General features: G+C 40.3%; 2 protein-coding genes across 2 annotated transcripts in view; both read left to right on the top strand.

The window, feature by feature from the left end:
* The window catches only part of coq8aa (coenzyme Q8A, genome duplicate a), a 294,959-nt gene that overhangs the window by 235,843 nt on the left and 40,093 nt on the right, over nt 1-19,023 (top strand). The gene's annotated exons all lie outside the window — the stretch shown is intronic.
* The window catches only part of nkain2 (sodium/potassium transporting ATPase interacting 2), an 83,790-nt gene that overhangs the window by 25,647 nt on the left and 39,120 nt on the right, over nt 1-19,023 (top strand). The window contains exons 2-3 of the mRNA XM_072362631.1: nt 13,114-13,251; nt 13,831-13,911. Of these exons, the coding sequence (XP_072218732.1) occupies nt 13,114-13,251; nt 13,831-13,911 (219 nt within the window). The remainder of the gene's footprint in view (nt 1-13,113; nt 13,252-13,830; nt 13,912-19,023) is intronic.

The raw sequence follows: 19,023 nt of genomic DNA, 5'->3' as shown, positions 1-19,023 counted from the left end.
GCACCAAACACAAAATGCCACACTCGTGCAGAGTTACTAAGGAAGCTGAGGTACTTTGGGCAGCAGCACATGCTAAGAAAGTGTACCTGCTTGTCTTCATGCTTTAGTCAGCTCTCTGAATCAGATTTTATCTCATTTATCTCCTCAAAGTAATCTCTTTTACCAAAAACTCCAATTACACAACACACACTGAGCTGCATTCTGCTCATTTGTAGACACACATGTACACACCCCAACCACCAATGATGTGGTTGATTTCATTCGCCTCCCATGTGGTTACTCAGAGAGAGGGAGAGGCCAGTATCTACTTACCATTCTATGTGTGCGTGCACGCGTGTTAATGTGTTTGTGCGGTCTTAATGTTTCTCAGCCCGCTGGGCGTCCATCTGTGGGTTTATCTGGTGTCATTTCCTCTCGCACTTCTTCCCTCGCACACGTGCACTCACAGAAAATACAAAACACGCTTGATGCACACTGCATGCGGCTCCATTACTCTGCTTGTGTACGCCGAAAAATCTAAAAAAAAAAGTAAAAGCACACAAACAATTTGAAACATGCAGACTTCAACACACACACATTCACTTAACACACACAAAACAAGAACCCTTGGGTACGATTGAGGTACTTCCTAATACTTCCTATTTATCATGCGGCAGTTGAACTAACCAGCACACGCACACACATAGATACACACTTTATTCTCCTAAAAGCACTGCCTGCATAGATCGGCCATTAAGATATAGGAGTGTACGAATGGAAAACCATTGGTGGGCTGATAATTCATTTACAGATTGACTGAGGAGGGATACTATTGCATTTGTGTGTGTCTTGAATAGTGACACAGAAACCGATTACGAGAGGGAGGGAAGGATGGAGGTGCGGGCGAGAGGGGTGGAGGGACGTGGAAAGGGAGATAATGGGAGTGGAGGCAAGAAGTAGACAGGGATACCAAAAGGAAATGAACAGAAGAAAAAGAAAGCGACGGATGGAGGATAACAAACGAGGAGACAGATAAATTGACAAGGTAAAAGCAAGATAGAGGAAACGTTTGTGATAGAGGAGAGAAAAAAGGATTGGGGGGGGGGGGGGGGGGGGGGGGGGGCACTGTGTGGGATGAAAGATAAAAGCAATAAGAGGGTGAAACTGAAGCCATTAAAGAACCAGGTAATAAAAGGCAAAACAACACAGCCATTTGCCCAAATTCTTTAACCGCTCACATCTGTTTCAAATTACTGCAACTATACCAGTCACCTCAAAAATCCTCCGAGTATTACCACAGGGAGGAATGAGATTTTGCCACTAACAGCTTCAGAATCTATCAGGATGATTTGAATAATATATCAGAGGTATGATTTGAAATTTGCAGACTCCTTCCCCCTCATCTCTGAGCAAACATTCCAACTATATCATCCAGCAAGTTTCTTCCAGCTTTGTTGTCTTCTCATCTCTCGGATGCTTACGTCAAAGTCGGTCCAGTTTAGATCAAAGCAAGAGAGCAGATGAAGATATTGAGACAAATCCATGCTTTTCATTCTTCCTCCTTTCCTCTGATAATGTCAGCGTGTCTTTGGTTGGGTTGGGATCAGCCAAAAAAGGCAATCTGAGAGAGAGGGATTTCAAAGGCAGCAGCAGAGACATATGGGCAAGGGCCTCCATCAAAGACATTCAATTCACATCTCAATAGTTTGATTATGACAGTAAAGCACAGATTAGATTGTAGCAAAGAGGATGAGCGTGTGGGCAGGGGAGGGGGGCAGAGAAAGAGAAGGAAGAAAAAGAGCAAGAAAGGAGGGAGATGATGTGTATGATATTGATGATAATCAGTTGGTCAATCATGGTAAATGACTATAAAGAGCCTCTGCTGTAACCTGCAATTATTGCTAATGACACATTCAGCTCAGTATCAGCTCACAGTCCAGCGCACACTCTCTGAGACGCACACACGTGTTCTTGTTTGAGGCAGGCTAATCATATCTGATTGATAGTCTGAGAGAGGCAATGTCCTCCAGCTGTGTGTGTGTGTGTGTATCTGTTACCGTGTTGCCTGGCTTTTGTTTCATAACGCGTGCTTTGCTCTGTGTGTTCAGAGTAGAGTGCACGTGAATGCATGTGCGCACAGTAACATTCAGATCCAACAGCTATGAATAACCCTCACATTGTCATTATTTTGGGATGGGTTCATACTCAGATTTGGGATTTCGTGTGCCGATCATCATGCTTGTGATATGTTGAACTGGCCGGCAAAAATCACAGGTAACGGTTGCAAAAAAAAAAAAATTCAGTAATACTGTTATCATTGTTGTTTGCGGGCAGAGGGAGAGAAGCACCCAACTGACAGGCAAACAAAAGAGCATTGGCAGAGATAGATAAAGACAGTAGGGTGGACAGTCAGACACAGAGAAGGAAGATCTGTTGAAATACCAAACTGATTAGCTGGTGTTTCTGACATTTAAATGCCACGTTTACATAAAGAAATGTTTCCCGGGAATATTAATCACTCTAGTTAATTTGCAAGAGAATGTGAAATAGATTCACGATGCTTGTGGCAGGAAAGAGAAGAATAAAAGCAGCGGGAGCTCTGGAAGTTGTGAAAAAGACACCCTCTTTAAATGACTCTGTAAATGGTTTTACATATCAGGACATGATGAAAATAATCATGTTACAGCATTACAGTCCAAGTTGTGCTGCCATGTTCTTTTTATAGAGAAGAGGCTTTCACCTAAAGCGCCTCTATGCAAGCCATGCTGGTTCAGTTTTTTTCTGAATGTACAATCATGAATGCTAACAGTAACATGCTAGTCTGAAATGTAGCTCTTGTGGTTTTGTGCAGTTTCGTTGAGCATTACACGGTCTGACCTTGGAACAAAGTCTATTGTTTTTTAAGCAAACCTATGGTTATTTTAGTGCTGAATGAAAATACTGTTAGCACTACCTTTTAAGGCACTGGTGCGAACATTGCACAGTCCATTGAATTAATAGGTGAAATCATGCTTTGAAGCATCTTCATCTTGACCGCTGCCTTGAGGAAACTTCTCACCATGTGGCTCAGTGGTGTCTTGTACATGTTTGAGGTGAGCAAATAACTTGAAGTATTCCTGCATCAAAACACCTTTTTAAGTATTGCTCCAAGCTGCGAAGGAAAACGACAAAAACACCACAGACAAAAACAAGAGAAGCAGACATGAGCCAAAAAAAGGATATCCCTCAGTGGTAGTTCTGATTATGTTATCTGAGATCCGTCTGTTTTAGCAATGACTTTCCACTTGAATTTGTTAGACATTTCCGGGATCCAAATTGCTGATACATTTTGTTCAGGTGACGGAGCTTATTATAGCAAATTAGGTGAGAAAATGAATTTTGCCTGTAGGCCAGCCAGTTGTTCATCACGTCTGTCTAGAGCTGTAGTATTAAGATAAGTGACCATAATGTCGGCCTGCGAGTACTTTTCTTCAGCACAGCTTTCATTAGCACACTGCCATCTTTATCCTACAGGGTATTTCTAACTGGCTTACACTGGTTCCATCCGCTTTATCCATCTGTTGACTGTCATGGCCGCCAGGTTTATGAAAACTGACATCTCCATGGGCCAACAAAAATGCTAAACAAATTAATTTGGACAGGGATCTTTGAGCTATGACAGGTGTTGGACCAGTATGTTTAATATCAGCGATGATATTAAATCACATTGTGCCTTTCCCTTACAGCTAAAAAGGGAAAAAAATGTGAAATTCCATTCAATAATCTATCCGTTTTACATTTACTCTTTGCTCAATTATGTTCACAACGAGATTAAAATGTTTTAAGAGCAGATTTGACATAAGGGGTCACCTAGTGTCATGTAGTGTCACCTGTATGTTTTTGTATTGACTTTAGAGTGCAATGGCTTCATGGGGGGAGTGTGGTGTGGAAAGAATTTATACAAGTTCCCTAAATGCCTCACAAAATTTAGAAAATCTAAATGAAAAAATTGTAAGAACTGATCATCCATTGACTTTGGACTTGGTACTATCATTCGAAAAGATGATAATGTGTCCCCATGTTTCTACTAAACTCATGTTATGACTCAGAAAAAGATGTTATAATTAGATAACAGATGTGGGGTCTTTATAGACCAACTGCTTTGTGTATTCCACCATCTAGTGGCACCGCCCTAACTGTAGTGTCGAGTCACAGTCCCTCCGGTGATGCCTGCTGACAGTGACAGAAATACAGTTACAGTAGTTGGAATGACAAAGTTAAGCAGATCCTATCTGGTGACCTTGAAAGGATATTTTGATTTCCTTGGAGTAGGATTATATGAAGTGTTTAGAGAACCAGAGCGGACTCATAACTGGGGAGTCAATCCAACCGTTGCCGAGACCAGAGCAGCGTTTCAAGTGAATGCTTTATTGTGGATTTTCACCCTGTTTTACGTCAGACAGACAAATTGAGTATGACTTCTTTTTATGAATCCTTTTTATTATTATTGTCACAATCATCCCATACAGCCAATGAAGCATGAAACTGTTATCAAACACAATGTATTATACGCCAAGATGATTAGTTCATCTTTGACCACAGCTCTCATCGAACAGCACCACATTGTGACGGTTACACGTGATCATGTGAAAGACATACAAGTTGCAACTTTACCAGCAAGACATCAAAAAAGTCGAGGATTAAGAATGTAAGAAGGTGTATGGCATGACTTCTTTTTGGTGCTCTCTGTCCTCCCACCCCACCTTTCACATGGAAAGGTACAGAGCAGAGTGATGAAATGCCAAAAATACCTTTGTGCTAGGCCGCTGAAAGTTCAGACAACTCACGCAAAGGTAGCTCATCATCTGTGTGAATCACAGGTATTTTTTTCTAGTGCCTGTCCTTATGAAAGTCATATGGCTTCCTATCGCAGCCACTGCTATGCTGAGCGTAGTAGTCGATATTCTGTAATGTTAACTCAAGTGGAAATTTCAGTCCGAGTTGTGTGCAGTCTTTGTATAGCTGACTGACAAAGGAAATTATGGCTATTACTGATATGATTGAACAGTTGGGATGACAATGAGTGGGCCTGGATAGGGAAAATTGGATATTTAATAGAGAGATTTTCACCTATGACCGTGATTATGTCATTCCATCACCACTTTTCCATTGTCTCGCTCTTTGCTTCATCTCCGCTTGCTCCCACTCCTGCACTTTCATTCCCTTTTTTTCTTTTCATGTCATCCTTTGATCTTTCCCTTCTTGGCTTGCTCATCCCATCATCCCCGTCGTCTTTGCTCTTTCTCAGAGAGCAGGCTAAATAGCCACAAATGGTCTCTAATTGCCTCCAATGGAGATGAATTGATCCTTGTGTGAACCAAATCCATAGGTGATTGCTTTTGCTGAACACGGTGGGATACTGCACTGGCAGGCGGCCTTAATTAAGTTAAGAATAAACCAACATTGCTCGTGTTTTATTAGGATGATAAAGTTTATGATGATTACATAAGAAGAAAAAATAGTTTGAGCTTGAATGATGAAGAGGAAAAATGGGAACATATTCACTTCAAGGTGTCTCTGATTTGTTTGGATGTTGCTACTAAGTTGTGAGGCTCCCTGTGTGACTCACAAAGCGTTTTGGGGCATTTTCTAACTTCATCTGCCTGTTTTTCTCTTCTCTCCATACCACCTCCCCTCTTCGATCTCGTTCTCCTCACCATCTAGCTCATCCTACCCCATCTGACCTGATCTCTGTCACCTTCATCACTCCACCTCTTGCCTCTCCTTCTCTCTCTCTCTCTCCATGCCATCTATAATGGGATGAGGAGGAGAATTTGATCAGCAGTTTTTTTAAAGGTCGCGGAACCAGGCGAAAACTCTCAGCCAAATAGCTGAGGAAGCGAGATTAGGAAGGGTGAGACTGAGGAAAGGAGAAGGCACGAAAAAGAAAGAGACGACGAGCAGGTAAAGTCACTGAAAGATAGAGGAAAGTGAAGGAGAACTAGAGAATGGAAGATGGGAGTCTGAGACGATAGAGGTAATACGGAAGAGATGGGTGAGGTAGTGCCGTAATGGAGGGAAAAAGGGAGTAGGCTGATGAGGTAATTTGCTGTTTTATGACAACAGATCTGGTAACAGATGAATGCATATTAAATATGTAGGAGAGCAGAGCGTAATGACTTGAGGAGGAAAGAGGATGGGAGGAAATAATAAGCTGAGGGTGAGGAAGGAGTGGTCAGATAAGCAAAGAAGGCAAGGAAGGAGGAATGAAGGAGGAGAATGTGTGATGAATCATTTCTTTCACTTACTGATTCTGTCTCATCTCGTCTTCTTTTCTCTCTTACAGTCAGATCTTAATCACCTTGTCATCGCTTCATGCCTTTTCATCAGGTCTCTCTGTCCCTCTCTGTCTTATTTTCTCCCCTCCTATTTGAGATAAAAGATACTTGCATTAAACTGCAATCTCATAATGGTCACACAGTGACTTACTGTCTGGAGTTTTAATAAGTCTTTGATACAATTCTATCATACATAATCGAAGAGAGCAAAACCTTTTCCAAACTCACTTAAGGCACTCTTTCCCTGCCTCTGCTGTCCCTTTCATCAGCTGCTCCCAAGTGTTTGAGTGTCTCAGCCAGTCTCTGCAGCTACAGCCCTGTGATGCATGTTCATATGTATCTGACTGAGAGGCAGAAAGTGTTCACACAAGATATGAAATACAAATGCAGTGTTGTATTTCATGTGTTTATTTTTAGGTTCTGGCAGCACAGGGGCGCAATGGTTAGCACTGTCGCCTCACTGCAAGGAAGCTCCTGGTTCCAGCAGGCATAGAAAATGGATGGATGCATCAACTGTTTTCAGCTTGATTAGCGGTGACTGGCAGTCTTGAGTTTTTCTGACTCTGCTTCAGGAACCCTTCTTGCTGCTACTTCATCAAAAGGCACTGCTGTAGGGTTGGGTGATAAATCGATTTTATAAGTTAAATTTTTTTAATGTAAAACCAATTTTGCCTTTAACTTTCACCACAACTGTATAAAAGAGGCAACTTTTGTCTGCTAAAAAACTTCAGTTTCTTCAGTCATGTTCACAAATTGGAAGATTATCTATTTTTCTATTTTCATCATAGGATCCAATCAGGCATAATATCAAAAACAGACATTTTCTTTTCCAAGAGGAAAAGCTTTTACTTCTATTTTGAAGTGTGTTTGAAACCTCTAGTAGTCTTGAGAGCAACTGAGAGCAATGTGTGAAGAGTAAAACTGGCCAGTATCCCTAACCAGGAGATGTAACAGCCTAAAGTCAACCAACAAATCACAAAGTTTCATCAGAACGGGATCTGTCTTTACATGTAACCATGGCAACCTGTAAAAGGGTGTACCTTCGGGTGAAGGTAATGTTGCTCAAACCATGATTGTTTTCTTATTATACCAAAGACATGTCTTTCTTAAATCCAACCAAGAAGAAACAAAATATTTCACTAAAGTGCTGTTGTGTGATTGACTGAATGTGCGTTGATCTCGATTTCATGAAATCAACATAAGAGAGCAACATTTAGCTGCTCCATCCAACCATCACTCCTTCCTTCGTATGTAGACTTTGTGGCTTATTGAATGATATTATTGACAATGATTTCAGCTCCCATGTGGAAATTGTTTTATGAGGCACATTTCCCTCATGCTGCTTATAGAGGCGGTACATTACAAGACGGAATTATGAGTCGTATTTAAGGGTGTGAACGAACGACAGATGGGACGGTTTCAGCTGAAGGACTTGTTGATTTTTCAGTCATATTGTCAATGGATGAGTTTGTCACAGCTCAATGTGACACCCAAAGCTACTAACATGTCAGCTATGTCGAAGTTCTTTATTGTGAATTAAGAAAACACAAAAATCACAATTTGCTCAGTAGCAGAAGATAAGTGTGACTGTCGTGGATACTTACTTTGACAATAAAATGCAGTCTCAAATTGTTGAAACATTGTGCTCTTACTGTAAATAACAATTGCAACTTTTGGTTGCAATTGTCATTTAGTGTTGTTTGACACACAAGCTGCATTTTGCTAATATTTACAACTTGTTGCACCCCTGATCACACATTCAGTATGACTGTGAAGATGAAAACTTTATTTGCCTGACAACAGCCACATAAATGAGGCCACAACATACCATTAAGTAACATCAGTGCCAGATAAAAATCTGCTGCTATGAGCGAGTAAGCTAGGATTGGCCTCAGTATCTGCACTAATAACGTCTTTTCCTCGCACAGGCTGGAAAATAATGTGTGGTCCCTCCACTTCCATTGTGTAACCAAGATGGTGATCATTTAGGATAAGAAGTGTTAAGTCTAATACATGTGTAGCTACTAGTCATCACATGCGTGGTGGCTGACAATTCTGCTAGTCTAATCCCCAAATACCAGCCAGAAAAAAGTAAAAATGAGTGAAAATTGAGAATATACCATCTTTTTTTTAATACCCAGTAGTAAGCTATCCAGCAAGTCTTCTGATGGACTCAAATCTCTCTAAAATCATAGCTGTTAGCTTAGCTCCCTGCCAAGTCTCTCCCTAATTCTCCCAAACTGAGAGCATTCTAACCATGTCTCCTGAATGTAAGACACTGTCTACTCGTGAGTTTTTCACACAACCCCACCTAAAAAAAATACACTGAATAGAGTAGGAAAATAAAAGCCGTGCAAGTTGATGTTGGCGTACTCTTTCACAGCCATCAATTACAGAGCTGGTGATTGGAGGACCATAGAGTAGTACTTAAGCATTGAGAGACTGCTTTATCCACATGGCTGATTACTAGTATGTGGCCAGTTCAGAGACTCTGCGTTAATTAGCAACAGCAGGGTAAGTTTGCAAGTGTCATTTGTCACCTTAGTCTTTGGAAAACTTGTCAACGAAGCCCTTTTACCTCCTACTGCTGCTTAGTATAGCACACCTCGTTATTGGATTAGAAAATTTCACTCTTTCACACTGTGGCTTCCCTTACAAGCAGGTAATTCTTCCCCCTTAGCCAAAAGTTAGGATAACGGCAACAGACAGAAGTGAACTGAAGCTACTCAATGCTTCTGTTCACCTCTTCTTTAAATGGAACCCAAAGTTTTTTAGTTGCCGCAATAAAACTGTGCCATTTGGCTTCTCTTTACAGAAGTTGTCAACAGGATGTTGATGCACTTTAGCTCTTAAGTCAGACTCAAAGTCATGTATTTGAGTGGTAAGAAGAGCAAAAGCATCAGTTTAAGCCAACAACGCAGTAGGTGGAATAAACATTCCTTCTCCCTGAGGGGTTTTGTTTTGGCAAAGACAAATTGACAGAAGGCTGCATATTAAGTTGTTTTTCTGCATTTTGTCAGCCATACTCGAACTAAATAGAGACTTACACATTGAACTCTTCATGCATCAATCATATTCACATCAATATTCTCTGACACTTGCAGCACTTTTGCCAAATCAACACATATGTAGATGAATGTTCAGTGTCCACTGTTGGGTTTACCGTATAAACCTAAGGTGGATGAAAAAAAGGTGAATGTGAGTGTGCCCCTGGCCTACGCAGCAGCGCTCAAATGAACATCTCTCTGCAGCTTCAAAGTGTGTCGCAGCAGATCCCACAGGACCCAGCAAGGCAGCTTGAAGCTCCACCTGTACACTGCAGAATCTTTCAGATGTATGCAACTGACATTTCTTCTAACTTATCTGCTGCTAGCAACTGTGATCTGTGTGTATCTCACCCTATCTGTATCCCCTTGAGTCAAAGTTGTTGAAAAGCTGGGGTGATTTCACACTTCATCCAAAGCTTCTTCTGTCATTTGATGGGTGCAAATGGATGCTGGCAGAAGGGGCTATACGCATGCTTTGTCTTTTGACTGTCAGGAGAACTGAGAGGCTGAATTACAAAGAACGACATACTGAGGCAGATGACGTTGGTTGTTTTGCAGCTGAGCCATGTAATGAGAAATTCACATGAAAAGATGAGTTATGGTGCTAAAACGCAGATGGTCTGGGTTTGAATCTTGCTTTTATTGGCTCCTGTATTAATACAAGGTATTAATTTTGTCATGGATCATAGTGTGCTAACCTCTCTCTGCCTATTAAAACCCTCTCCTGCACTTGTTTCACTTACTATATGTTTTTGGGGGAAGTGTGTAAGTATATGCATCCCCAGCTGGGGTGAAGACTGTTTATATTATTGGCGATGAAAAAGGGGCCCCCAGGGGCTTCAGTAATGTGCCGGGAGGCCTTCGACTTTTTATAATGGCCCCTGCATGGATGTGTGTGCACACTTGTGAGAAGGGCACACAACTGCGGCACTATATAATTGTCAATAAGAGGACACACTTCTATATAATACAATGAAGCAAATGCACAAAGAAACAGATAGACTGGATATAAAGGCAGTCACACAAAGACGCACAATGTCTCTCTCTCTCTTTCCTACACACACACACACGCACACTGCAGTGCCAGCTGAGCCCAGTGTGTCCAATAACAGCAGGTGCTGTCAAGTGCAAGCAAAGCAGACCTGCCCTGACATGCAAATACACACACACACACATGGGTAGTTGCACATATGTCACCATGCGCTCACTGAGACACCTTCCTTTAGTTTTAGATCTCTTATTCTGTACCGCACATTTAAAACTAATACCTTGTTGTGTTGTGTGTCAGTTGCTTGTCTTTAGTGTGTGTATACCTATCTCCTGTGTGGCTGTGGTGTTGCCATATGGTCTCACATTAGGGCACTCTAAACTCAGCCATGCAGAAACTTGTGTTCATGGGTGTGAGAAGAGAGTTGGGATGACAGAGAAAGAAGCCTTTGATATGTAGGCTGCCAACGTTTGAATACGTCTGGCCGATAGGAAACAACAGCCAATATCAGGGTGTTTCTGGTTTAATCAAAGTCCCAACAGTGTCCGATACTTTTGTGTCTTTTCTTTTCCTTTTTGTGCGCACTTTCTCCGTCCCCCAGGCCTTCTCTTTGTCACCATCTCCCTGTCGCCCTCTCTCTGTCTGCGCGTGTTAATATATTTAGCAGTACCGTATCATACGCTGTGCTGACTTCATTAACTATCTCAGCATGAAGCTCCAGTGACTGAAGGATAATAAGCCCAAACACACACACACAGACACACTCTGCCCTGTAAGCTTACCAGAACTGCGTGTGCAACTGATTACCGTTTACTTCATTACGATAAAGTATTTGTGATTTCTGATACATTCTGATGAACGTCCTCTCTCTGACTCCACAGACCCTTTAGAGAAATATTGTAGACATTATTAGTTATGATGTTGAATCACATAAATTCTGCTGAGGACCCTTTAAGTTTTTCAAAATTCCCAAATCGACTTCGTTTGAAAAAACACACCCAACTGAGTTGAAAGAAAAATAATGCTGAAAACTTAAGCATTTAGCCATAATCAGTTCAAGAACAGCATCTTAAGCACTTCCTCACAGTTTCATTCAGATATACCCAAAGTGGGACATTTGCTATGTTTACATGCACAGCAACATTCCGCTTACTGGCCTTATTCTTAAGAAGATAACGATTATGACGATTATGTTTAAATTAGTTCCATGTTCTATTCATATTATCGTTTGCATGTTACAGAGCATAATCCAATCAAAACTCGCACCCACATCCCCACTCCCCTACACCACCGTGATTTATATCCAAAACTGTATACACGGCAGTGTCTTATTCTGAATAAGGTCTCAGCTGGGTTAAATTCTCTGTGCACGTTAACATACCCGGTGAGAAACACAGTCCGTGCTCGATATTTGCTAATCACATGAGATTGGACAATGCATCAAATTATCTATTTGAATCAAAGTAAAAGTCTTCTTACTTCAACATGTCATGTTTGCCATGAAAGATGGTTTACATTTGCCTGATTCCATGACACTGATGTGATAAGGGATTTTTGCTTGTGTCCAAGTGACGTGAATGTTTTGCCGACTTGAATCGCTGTGCGCTTGGATGGAATACTTTATGTGCCCTCCTCCTGGCACAGGCTCCTCCATGCAAACACCAAAATAAGAACACGTCGCAGCTGTCCCTGTACAGGTCCATCTGTAAGTGGGCCCGCACTCTGGAAGGTTTTATTGCACTTGCAGTTACACAAATACTTTAGATAAAGCGAGTTATCTTTCATGCCGCCTGGGTTAACTATCTCCAGGGCTGTTATTGATAAATTTGATAACACAATTCCTCAGATTCCTTTGATCAGCTGATCATACCCTGAATTAATCCATTTCCAGCAGCAAAGATTTGAGATTTTTCTTCAAATGTTGTTTTGTCCAGTCTGGTAAAAATGGTTCCTTTACTGTTTCTATCTATCTATCTATCTATCTATCTATCTATCTATCTATCTATCTATCTATCTATCTATCTATCTATCTATCTATCTATCTATCTATCTATCTATCTATCTATCTATCTATCTATCTATCTATCTATCTATCTATCTATCTATCTATCTATCTATCTATCTATCTATCTATCTATCTATCTATCTATCTATCTATCTATCTATCTATCCATCTATCTATCTATCTATCTATCTATCCATCCATCTATCTATCTATCTATCTATCTATCTATCTATCTATCTATCTATCTATCTATCTATCTATCTATCTATCTATCTATCTATCTATCTATCTATCTATCTATCTATCTATCTATCTATCTATCTATCTATCTATCTATCTATCTATCTATCTATCTATCTATCTATCTATCTATCTATCTACTTCTTAAAGTCTTTATTCTCCAGGTGATTTTCTCATTTATCTGATAACATTTTTACCTATAAAATGCTAATGTAATCATATCCCTTCTTAAATGTTCAGTTAAGTGTCAGAAACTGCACTGGAAGGAATGGCAAGAATTAATTATAAATTGAAGTTAGTCATGATTAATGAATCATTTTCCCCTACCCGAACTCATAGTTTTAGATTTCACAGCATGTCAGCTTTAGTTGCCGTCATGTTGTTGAGGCTCATATCAGCTTGCTATGACACCCACTTTCTTTCAAGTGCTGATGGTTTTCTTGCTGTGACAAACGCAATTTTCAATTTTTTTATTTTTATTTCTTATATGCCACTAATCTCTCCTCGTCTTCCTCCTCTCCCTCTTCCACCCCTCAGGTCAGTGTGTTGGAGCGTCAGGTGATAGATTTCCTGGGCTACCAGTGGGCTCCCATCCTGACCAACTTCCTACACATCATCGTCGTCATCCTCGGCTTGTTCGGCACGATCCAGTTCAGGCCGAGATATGTCACAGGAGTGAGTTTTACACACTTAAGTACACACTCAGGCACACTCTGGAAGCAGACATTTTTCGTATTTGCCATGAATTTTGCAGCGGCCTCTCACTTTGTGATAATCAGTGACAGTTAAATTGAGTTTGTCCTCCCACTGGGACTGATAGAAGGGACGTTTTCAGAGATGGTTGCACTGAATGAAAAGTCAAATTCATAGCTTAGCTTAAAAGAAGTTATCTTTTCTTGCTGTCAATTAAGCAATGAGCAGCTTCCTCATCGAACGACCTTCAGTTATTTTTTAGTGAGACGATTCGAACAATGAAAGCTCAATAAATTCCATCATTTCTTCATTTCTTCCCTTTTACACAAACACAAATAAGGCACTGCTATCCATTGCCTCTCCTTGGCTGATTTTGTCTCTTCACTGTTGTTTTTGTTTCTCTGCACTTATAAACCTCAAAAGTGAAGCCTCCCTCTGTCTGTTCTCCATGTCACGCACAAACATGTTTTTTCGCATTTAATTCTTCAACAAAGTCCTGTCAAATCCTGTCTTTATCTGACTTTCCTCTCTCTGTCTCTCTGTCTGTATGTCTGTCTGCAGTACGCAGCCTGGCTCGTCGTGTGGATGACCTGGAATGTTTTCATCATTTGTTTTTACCTGGAGGTTGGAGATCTATCTAGAGTAAGGAAACATCATTTTTGGATCCTTATACGTGCCCAGAATAACAACCGCTCTCGCTGTACTAACACAGTATTACAGCACTGTTGCATGTGGGATTTCTGGAGTAAGAGAGGAGTTTCTCTAAAGCCTCATTTACACATGCATTTCAAGAGTTTCACATGCAAGACTGAGGCTGGGGGTATTCAATAAATCCCCTGAAAAGGCTTAAGCCAGCAGTGCATTGATCCTACTAACAAGTGTTGCCCACAAGCCTGATAATATCGTACTCCTCTGTGCTACGGGCCACAGTTGTTGTCCAGAAAAATATTAAACACTCTCTGGAGCCACACTGTTCCAACATGGGCACTCACCTGGACAGCCCTGCTGCTGCTAACACTCACCAGTTTGCTCAATGAGTATTGATCTTCTTGTGAAAATGGTGCCCAGAAATCTATGATTTACTACTGTTGAAATAAGGTTTGTCTTCAATAATTTAGCTTAAAGTAATGATTCTCATGCTAATTTAAAAAAAATATATATATATATGTAGATTTGTGTAATTGGGAGCTACAGGCAGTGGTTGGAAAATGATGTGATTAATACCTTAATGATTTTTGATTAATCTATACTGATGCCAATCCTCTTGTTGAATCAATGTCTGTTTACTTTTGCCTTTCCATAAATCTAGTTGCATTCATCAGTTTTTTTTTACCCGTGATGCAAATCTGTGGCTTGTAATGCACCTCCAGCTTTTTGTGCTTAGCAGAGATCATTTCTGAGGCCATTTAAGTCCTGTATGATAAAAGGCTGTGTTAAGATGTCCCCTTCTCTGAAGTTCTGAAATTGCTGAGATGGCTGAGAAGTCATCATTTTAGAGCAATTTTAGCTCAACTTCAGATGATCACAGCGGCAGTAGACACTTCCACAAACCGCTTACCTGCACATTTGCACTTCACAAACGTAAAGGTAATTATTACAGCCAGGATAAATGGATAAATTTACACCTCTTATTCGCATCTGTGTCATCTGAGTGATAACAGGTCTCAAATTGTTTTAAGCAACTGCCACACAAACCTCCTCTAGTGATTTGGTTTATATTTAAGACATTATTTGTCTTCTATTAGCCTGATATATGAGCAAATATATCAGCAAAGTAGCAGGAAATTGTTTCATGTAGATATAAGATATTTTACAAACAATAATATTATACAATTTTATTCTCATAAAACATTAATAATCTGTGGCTGTTTAATCTATAGGATTTACACTCACTTGAATATTCCAAGTTACAGAAATTTAAACTAAGGGTGCCCAAACCTTGGCATATCTCCACACGTGTGACGCAGAGAATGTTATGTCAGTTCTTTGCGTTATTATTACACAGCATTATAGCTTTGATTTGGTGACTTTTTCAGAGTCACCATTTAGCATTTCCACATTGATAGTTTGGCAGTTGATTAAGGCCAATCAGTGCCTCCGTAAACAGCAGAAATCAGTTGATGGGAGTGCTGATTGTGGTTGATTATGCTGTGGTGTCGAAAAAAAAAATCAGTTTTCCCACCACAATTTGCTACAATTTACTCATTCTGCTGAGCAGTTATATAACTTATTCGCTCCCGGTTTATTAAATCACACTAAATTGCTGGTACAAAACTACACATCATCCTTATCTTATTGGTTTTCCCATCTTTTCAGTCATAATTCACATTAGTCTGGGCCTGAGTAAATGATGCATACTGTATTCTTCAGCTCCTGCTCTCTGAGCTCTCTAAATACACTCATATCCACTTAGATTTTCCCACACACACACATGCACTGTCCTCTACCTTCTGTCTGTGCTTCACTGATCACTGATTTCAATGACATTTACCCATCTCTTTCTCTCCATCGCCTTACAGATATGAAAACAACTCTAGAATTGAGGACGATTGAGATTTGAAACTGTTGATTGGGTTTTGTTTTTAATCACACCCAAAGCACAAGCCTCATTTTAGATGGCTAGACAGCAAAGTAGAACATGTGGCAAAGCAGTGCAGTAAAAAAAAAGTGGATTATACCACCTCGTCGTTTGTTGTAAAAGTATTTGAGTTCAATATTTCTCCTCATTACAATCTAAAAAGTCATTTCAAAGGCTTCATGTCCCCTGACCAAAATCAACACATCTGGTTTGTAATGAGGGCGAGTTAACTAGCAGCACCTTAGTCAATTACCGTCTGACCAATCAGAGACAAGCACCCACAAACCAGACGGTGAACAGCTTGTTTTTATGACCAGAACAGTTTCCATGTGCCTCACTCAAGGGCTCATCAACCTTGACCCAGATGGTGATGGAAAGGGGAGCCACAAAGTCCCAGTCTCCAACCCCTCCCCCGACCTCCCGACTGGATCCACCAGCTGTTGTACAGCATGAGACACGCATCCATCACCTCCAGTTGCAGGGTTTCCTCACTGAAGCCGACGGCTGTGATTACACTTACAAGTTAGACACGTATGGTTTTGTTTGTGACGAATGAAAATGCACAAACAGAAAAAAAAGAGGAAGAAAAACTTAACAAAACCGGATTTCCGATGGAAGGGCTGCACGGGGTCAGCGTCAGAAAAGGACCGTGCTGCTGTTAACATAATGATGTTGGTTTGCACCATATTTAACAGTTACCGTATTTTTATTAAGTCTGTAAACATTTTAGAACTGAGGACTGCCTTTTGTACAACTGTAGTTTTGAAAGGGGATTCTTACGTGGTGTAGGATTTGAGCTGCTCCCCACATCAGAGCCTCCTTTGTCGTATTTTTCATCTAATTATTAATTTCTTTTAGGTGATAACAAAGGACCCAAAGGTAAAGGCCATTCAGGGTTGCGTTTAGCCTTTATTTTGCTGAATTTCTATGGAATTTTATGGGTCAGCATTTCTAAAAAGTTGAGCTAATATAGCACGATGAACATGATCAGTGGAAGGAATAATTAAAAAAAAGTGTGCATAAAATTCAGCAAAAAAAGACAAAACTCAGAACTTAAGGTACTAAAAGCTTTTAAACACAAAGTCAACATTTCTGTTTTTTGTGGTTTTAATTGGCAACCAACAAAAATCATCAAGCACAAAAGGTTTGCACAGTCACATGCAGCAGTAAGGATAACTTTCTGGACCTCTATGCTCCTCAGAGTAGAAAACAGACGCTGGCTCAAAACCTCCAAAGCCGGAGTCAGGAGCAAGAGGAGTTACCCCAGCGCAAAACAAGAAACAGTGATCCAGATTGCCTCCAGCTATATTGCAGCATGTCAATTTTCCAATTTGATATCGTGCTGGCAATGTTGAAACCGCACATTAAACAACAAGACTGCACATTTCCACGATCCATTTAACCCCATATTCTTCACGGAGTTCATCAGAAGTGCTTGGGCCTGTGAAATAAAGAGAAATTCTTGGAGGATGACATTTGCGTGTATGGAAGCTCAGTGCAGTCAAAGCAACTCCCAAAAATGCAATTGACCAATGCTGAACATAGAAAAAATTAAACCTTTTCCAAAAGCTTTAATGAAATATATAAAACTAGGAGTTGGTATGTGAATCTAACTTGGACTCTAAAACACTTAATAGCCACGCCAGCAGCCGCATGTAACTGCTTTTCATTAGTGCGCCAACATACTTTATTTACAAGTGGGATATAGCTGAGACTGATGGGAAGTAGCTGGATTAGCCCTTTTTAATTATATTTAGGAGAACATAAATATATCTGCCCCAAATGTATCAGATATCCAGCCAATAGATGTTGAGACATTCCACTTCAAACCACAAATGTCAAGATTATGGACCAAATCAAAATCAGGTGACAAAATGATGCTGGTTAACGTAAGCTGAGAACTCAGGTTGAAATCTTATGTCATGAAAATAGAGCAAAAGTAGATTACAGGTTTAGATATAGATCTCAGAGGAATAAAAGCACATGCTATATGTATATTAATTACAGACCTTAGGCATGTTTTTTCCTTAGTCTTGCTTCTTTTTATGCTTATTGCACGCACTCATTGGTATTCAACAGGGATAACGATGGCATACACTGCATTTCAAGAATACTGTGATGAAAATGAAATCTCTAGCAGCCCTTCCTCTCTATTGCTTTTTGATGCCGCTTGTGTCATTTTTTTTTTTGGTCTCAGTCTCTCCCTCCTCCCTTGCTCCGCTCTCTTCATCTCCGTGTAATTCATTCCTCCTCTCCCTCTGCTCACCCTATGATCAAGTCTTTTTCATGTTGTGTTTGCAAAGTGTTGTGTGAATCGGTCCCGTACTCCTCTTCCGTCTCGCTCGTCTTCATCCCTCGCCTCCTTTTCATGCGCTCTCTTTAGCTGTATGTCCTTTGTCAAGACTTGACAACGGGAAACATGTTCACGTCAAGAGGGCCCCTCTATTTATGGTCAATAGCAGGTCATAATGCAAGGCTTTATGTACTCGCCAGTACAGAGGACCAATTTGACACATTACTTTATTCACTCGGGCCATTACTTTGGGGTCACAGCATGAAAATGATTTTGACATCCTCCATTTTTCTTCATTATCGAAATCTGTCGTCTGTGTATGAAAGAGGATGAGGCTGCTTTGATTTATTCCATATTATCACTGACTCTTGGATTACTGCTGTAGCTTTGATGTAATTTTTCATTGCAAACATCCTTTTTTTTTTTTTTTAAATCTATAAATAGACATGATATCCAGCCTGCCAAGTTTCAGCAGAGCCCATTTATCAGAACAATACTGCTAAGGAGCTAAGTGAATGTCTGTAGGTTTGGATTTATATTCCAAAACAGATGTAATAACTTTTTTTTAATGCATGCTATATAACAGGGAAAAATGCACGTAAGGACAACAATTCTGCTCAGTTTGGAACACGATCAGAGAAGTGTTTGCTGTGTCATATTTAGACACTCCGACTGTTTAATGTTCAGTGAGTGAACTTCAAACATTCTCAGTTTTTGTTGCGTGACAGAGAAGTCAGAAATATTATGCATGAAGTTTGCCAAACACGACTGACATTTCTTCTGGAGAGGGAAAACAAACCCCAGACACTCACAGGAGGGAGAGAGAGCAAAGTTTTTATTTTTTCCCAGTTCAGTCTGAAGTCCTGAAATCAGGTGGTCAGAT

The sequence above is a fragment of the Leuresthes tenuis genome, unplaced genomic scaffold (assembly GCF_036924035.1).
Source record: "Leuresthes tenuis unplaced genomic scaffold, fLeuTen1.0.hap1 SCAF_13, whole genome shotgun sequence".
Classification (NCBI taxonomy): Eukaryota; Metazoa; Chordata; class Actinopteri; order Atheriniformes; family Atherinopsidae; genus Leuresthes; species Leuresthes tenuis.
This window is presented reverse-complemented; position numbering and strand designations above follow the sequence as displayed.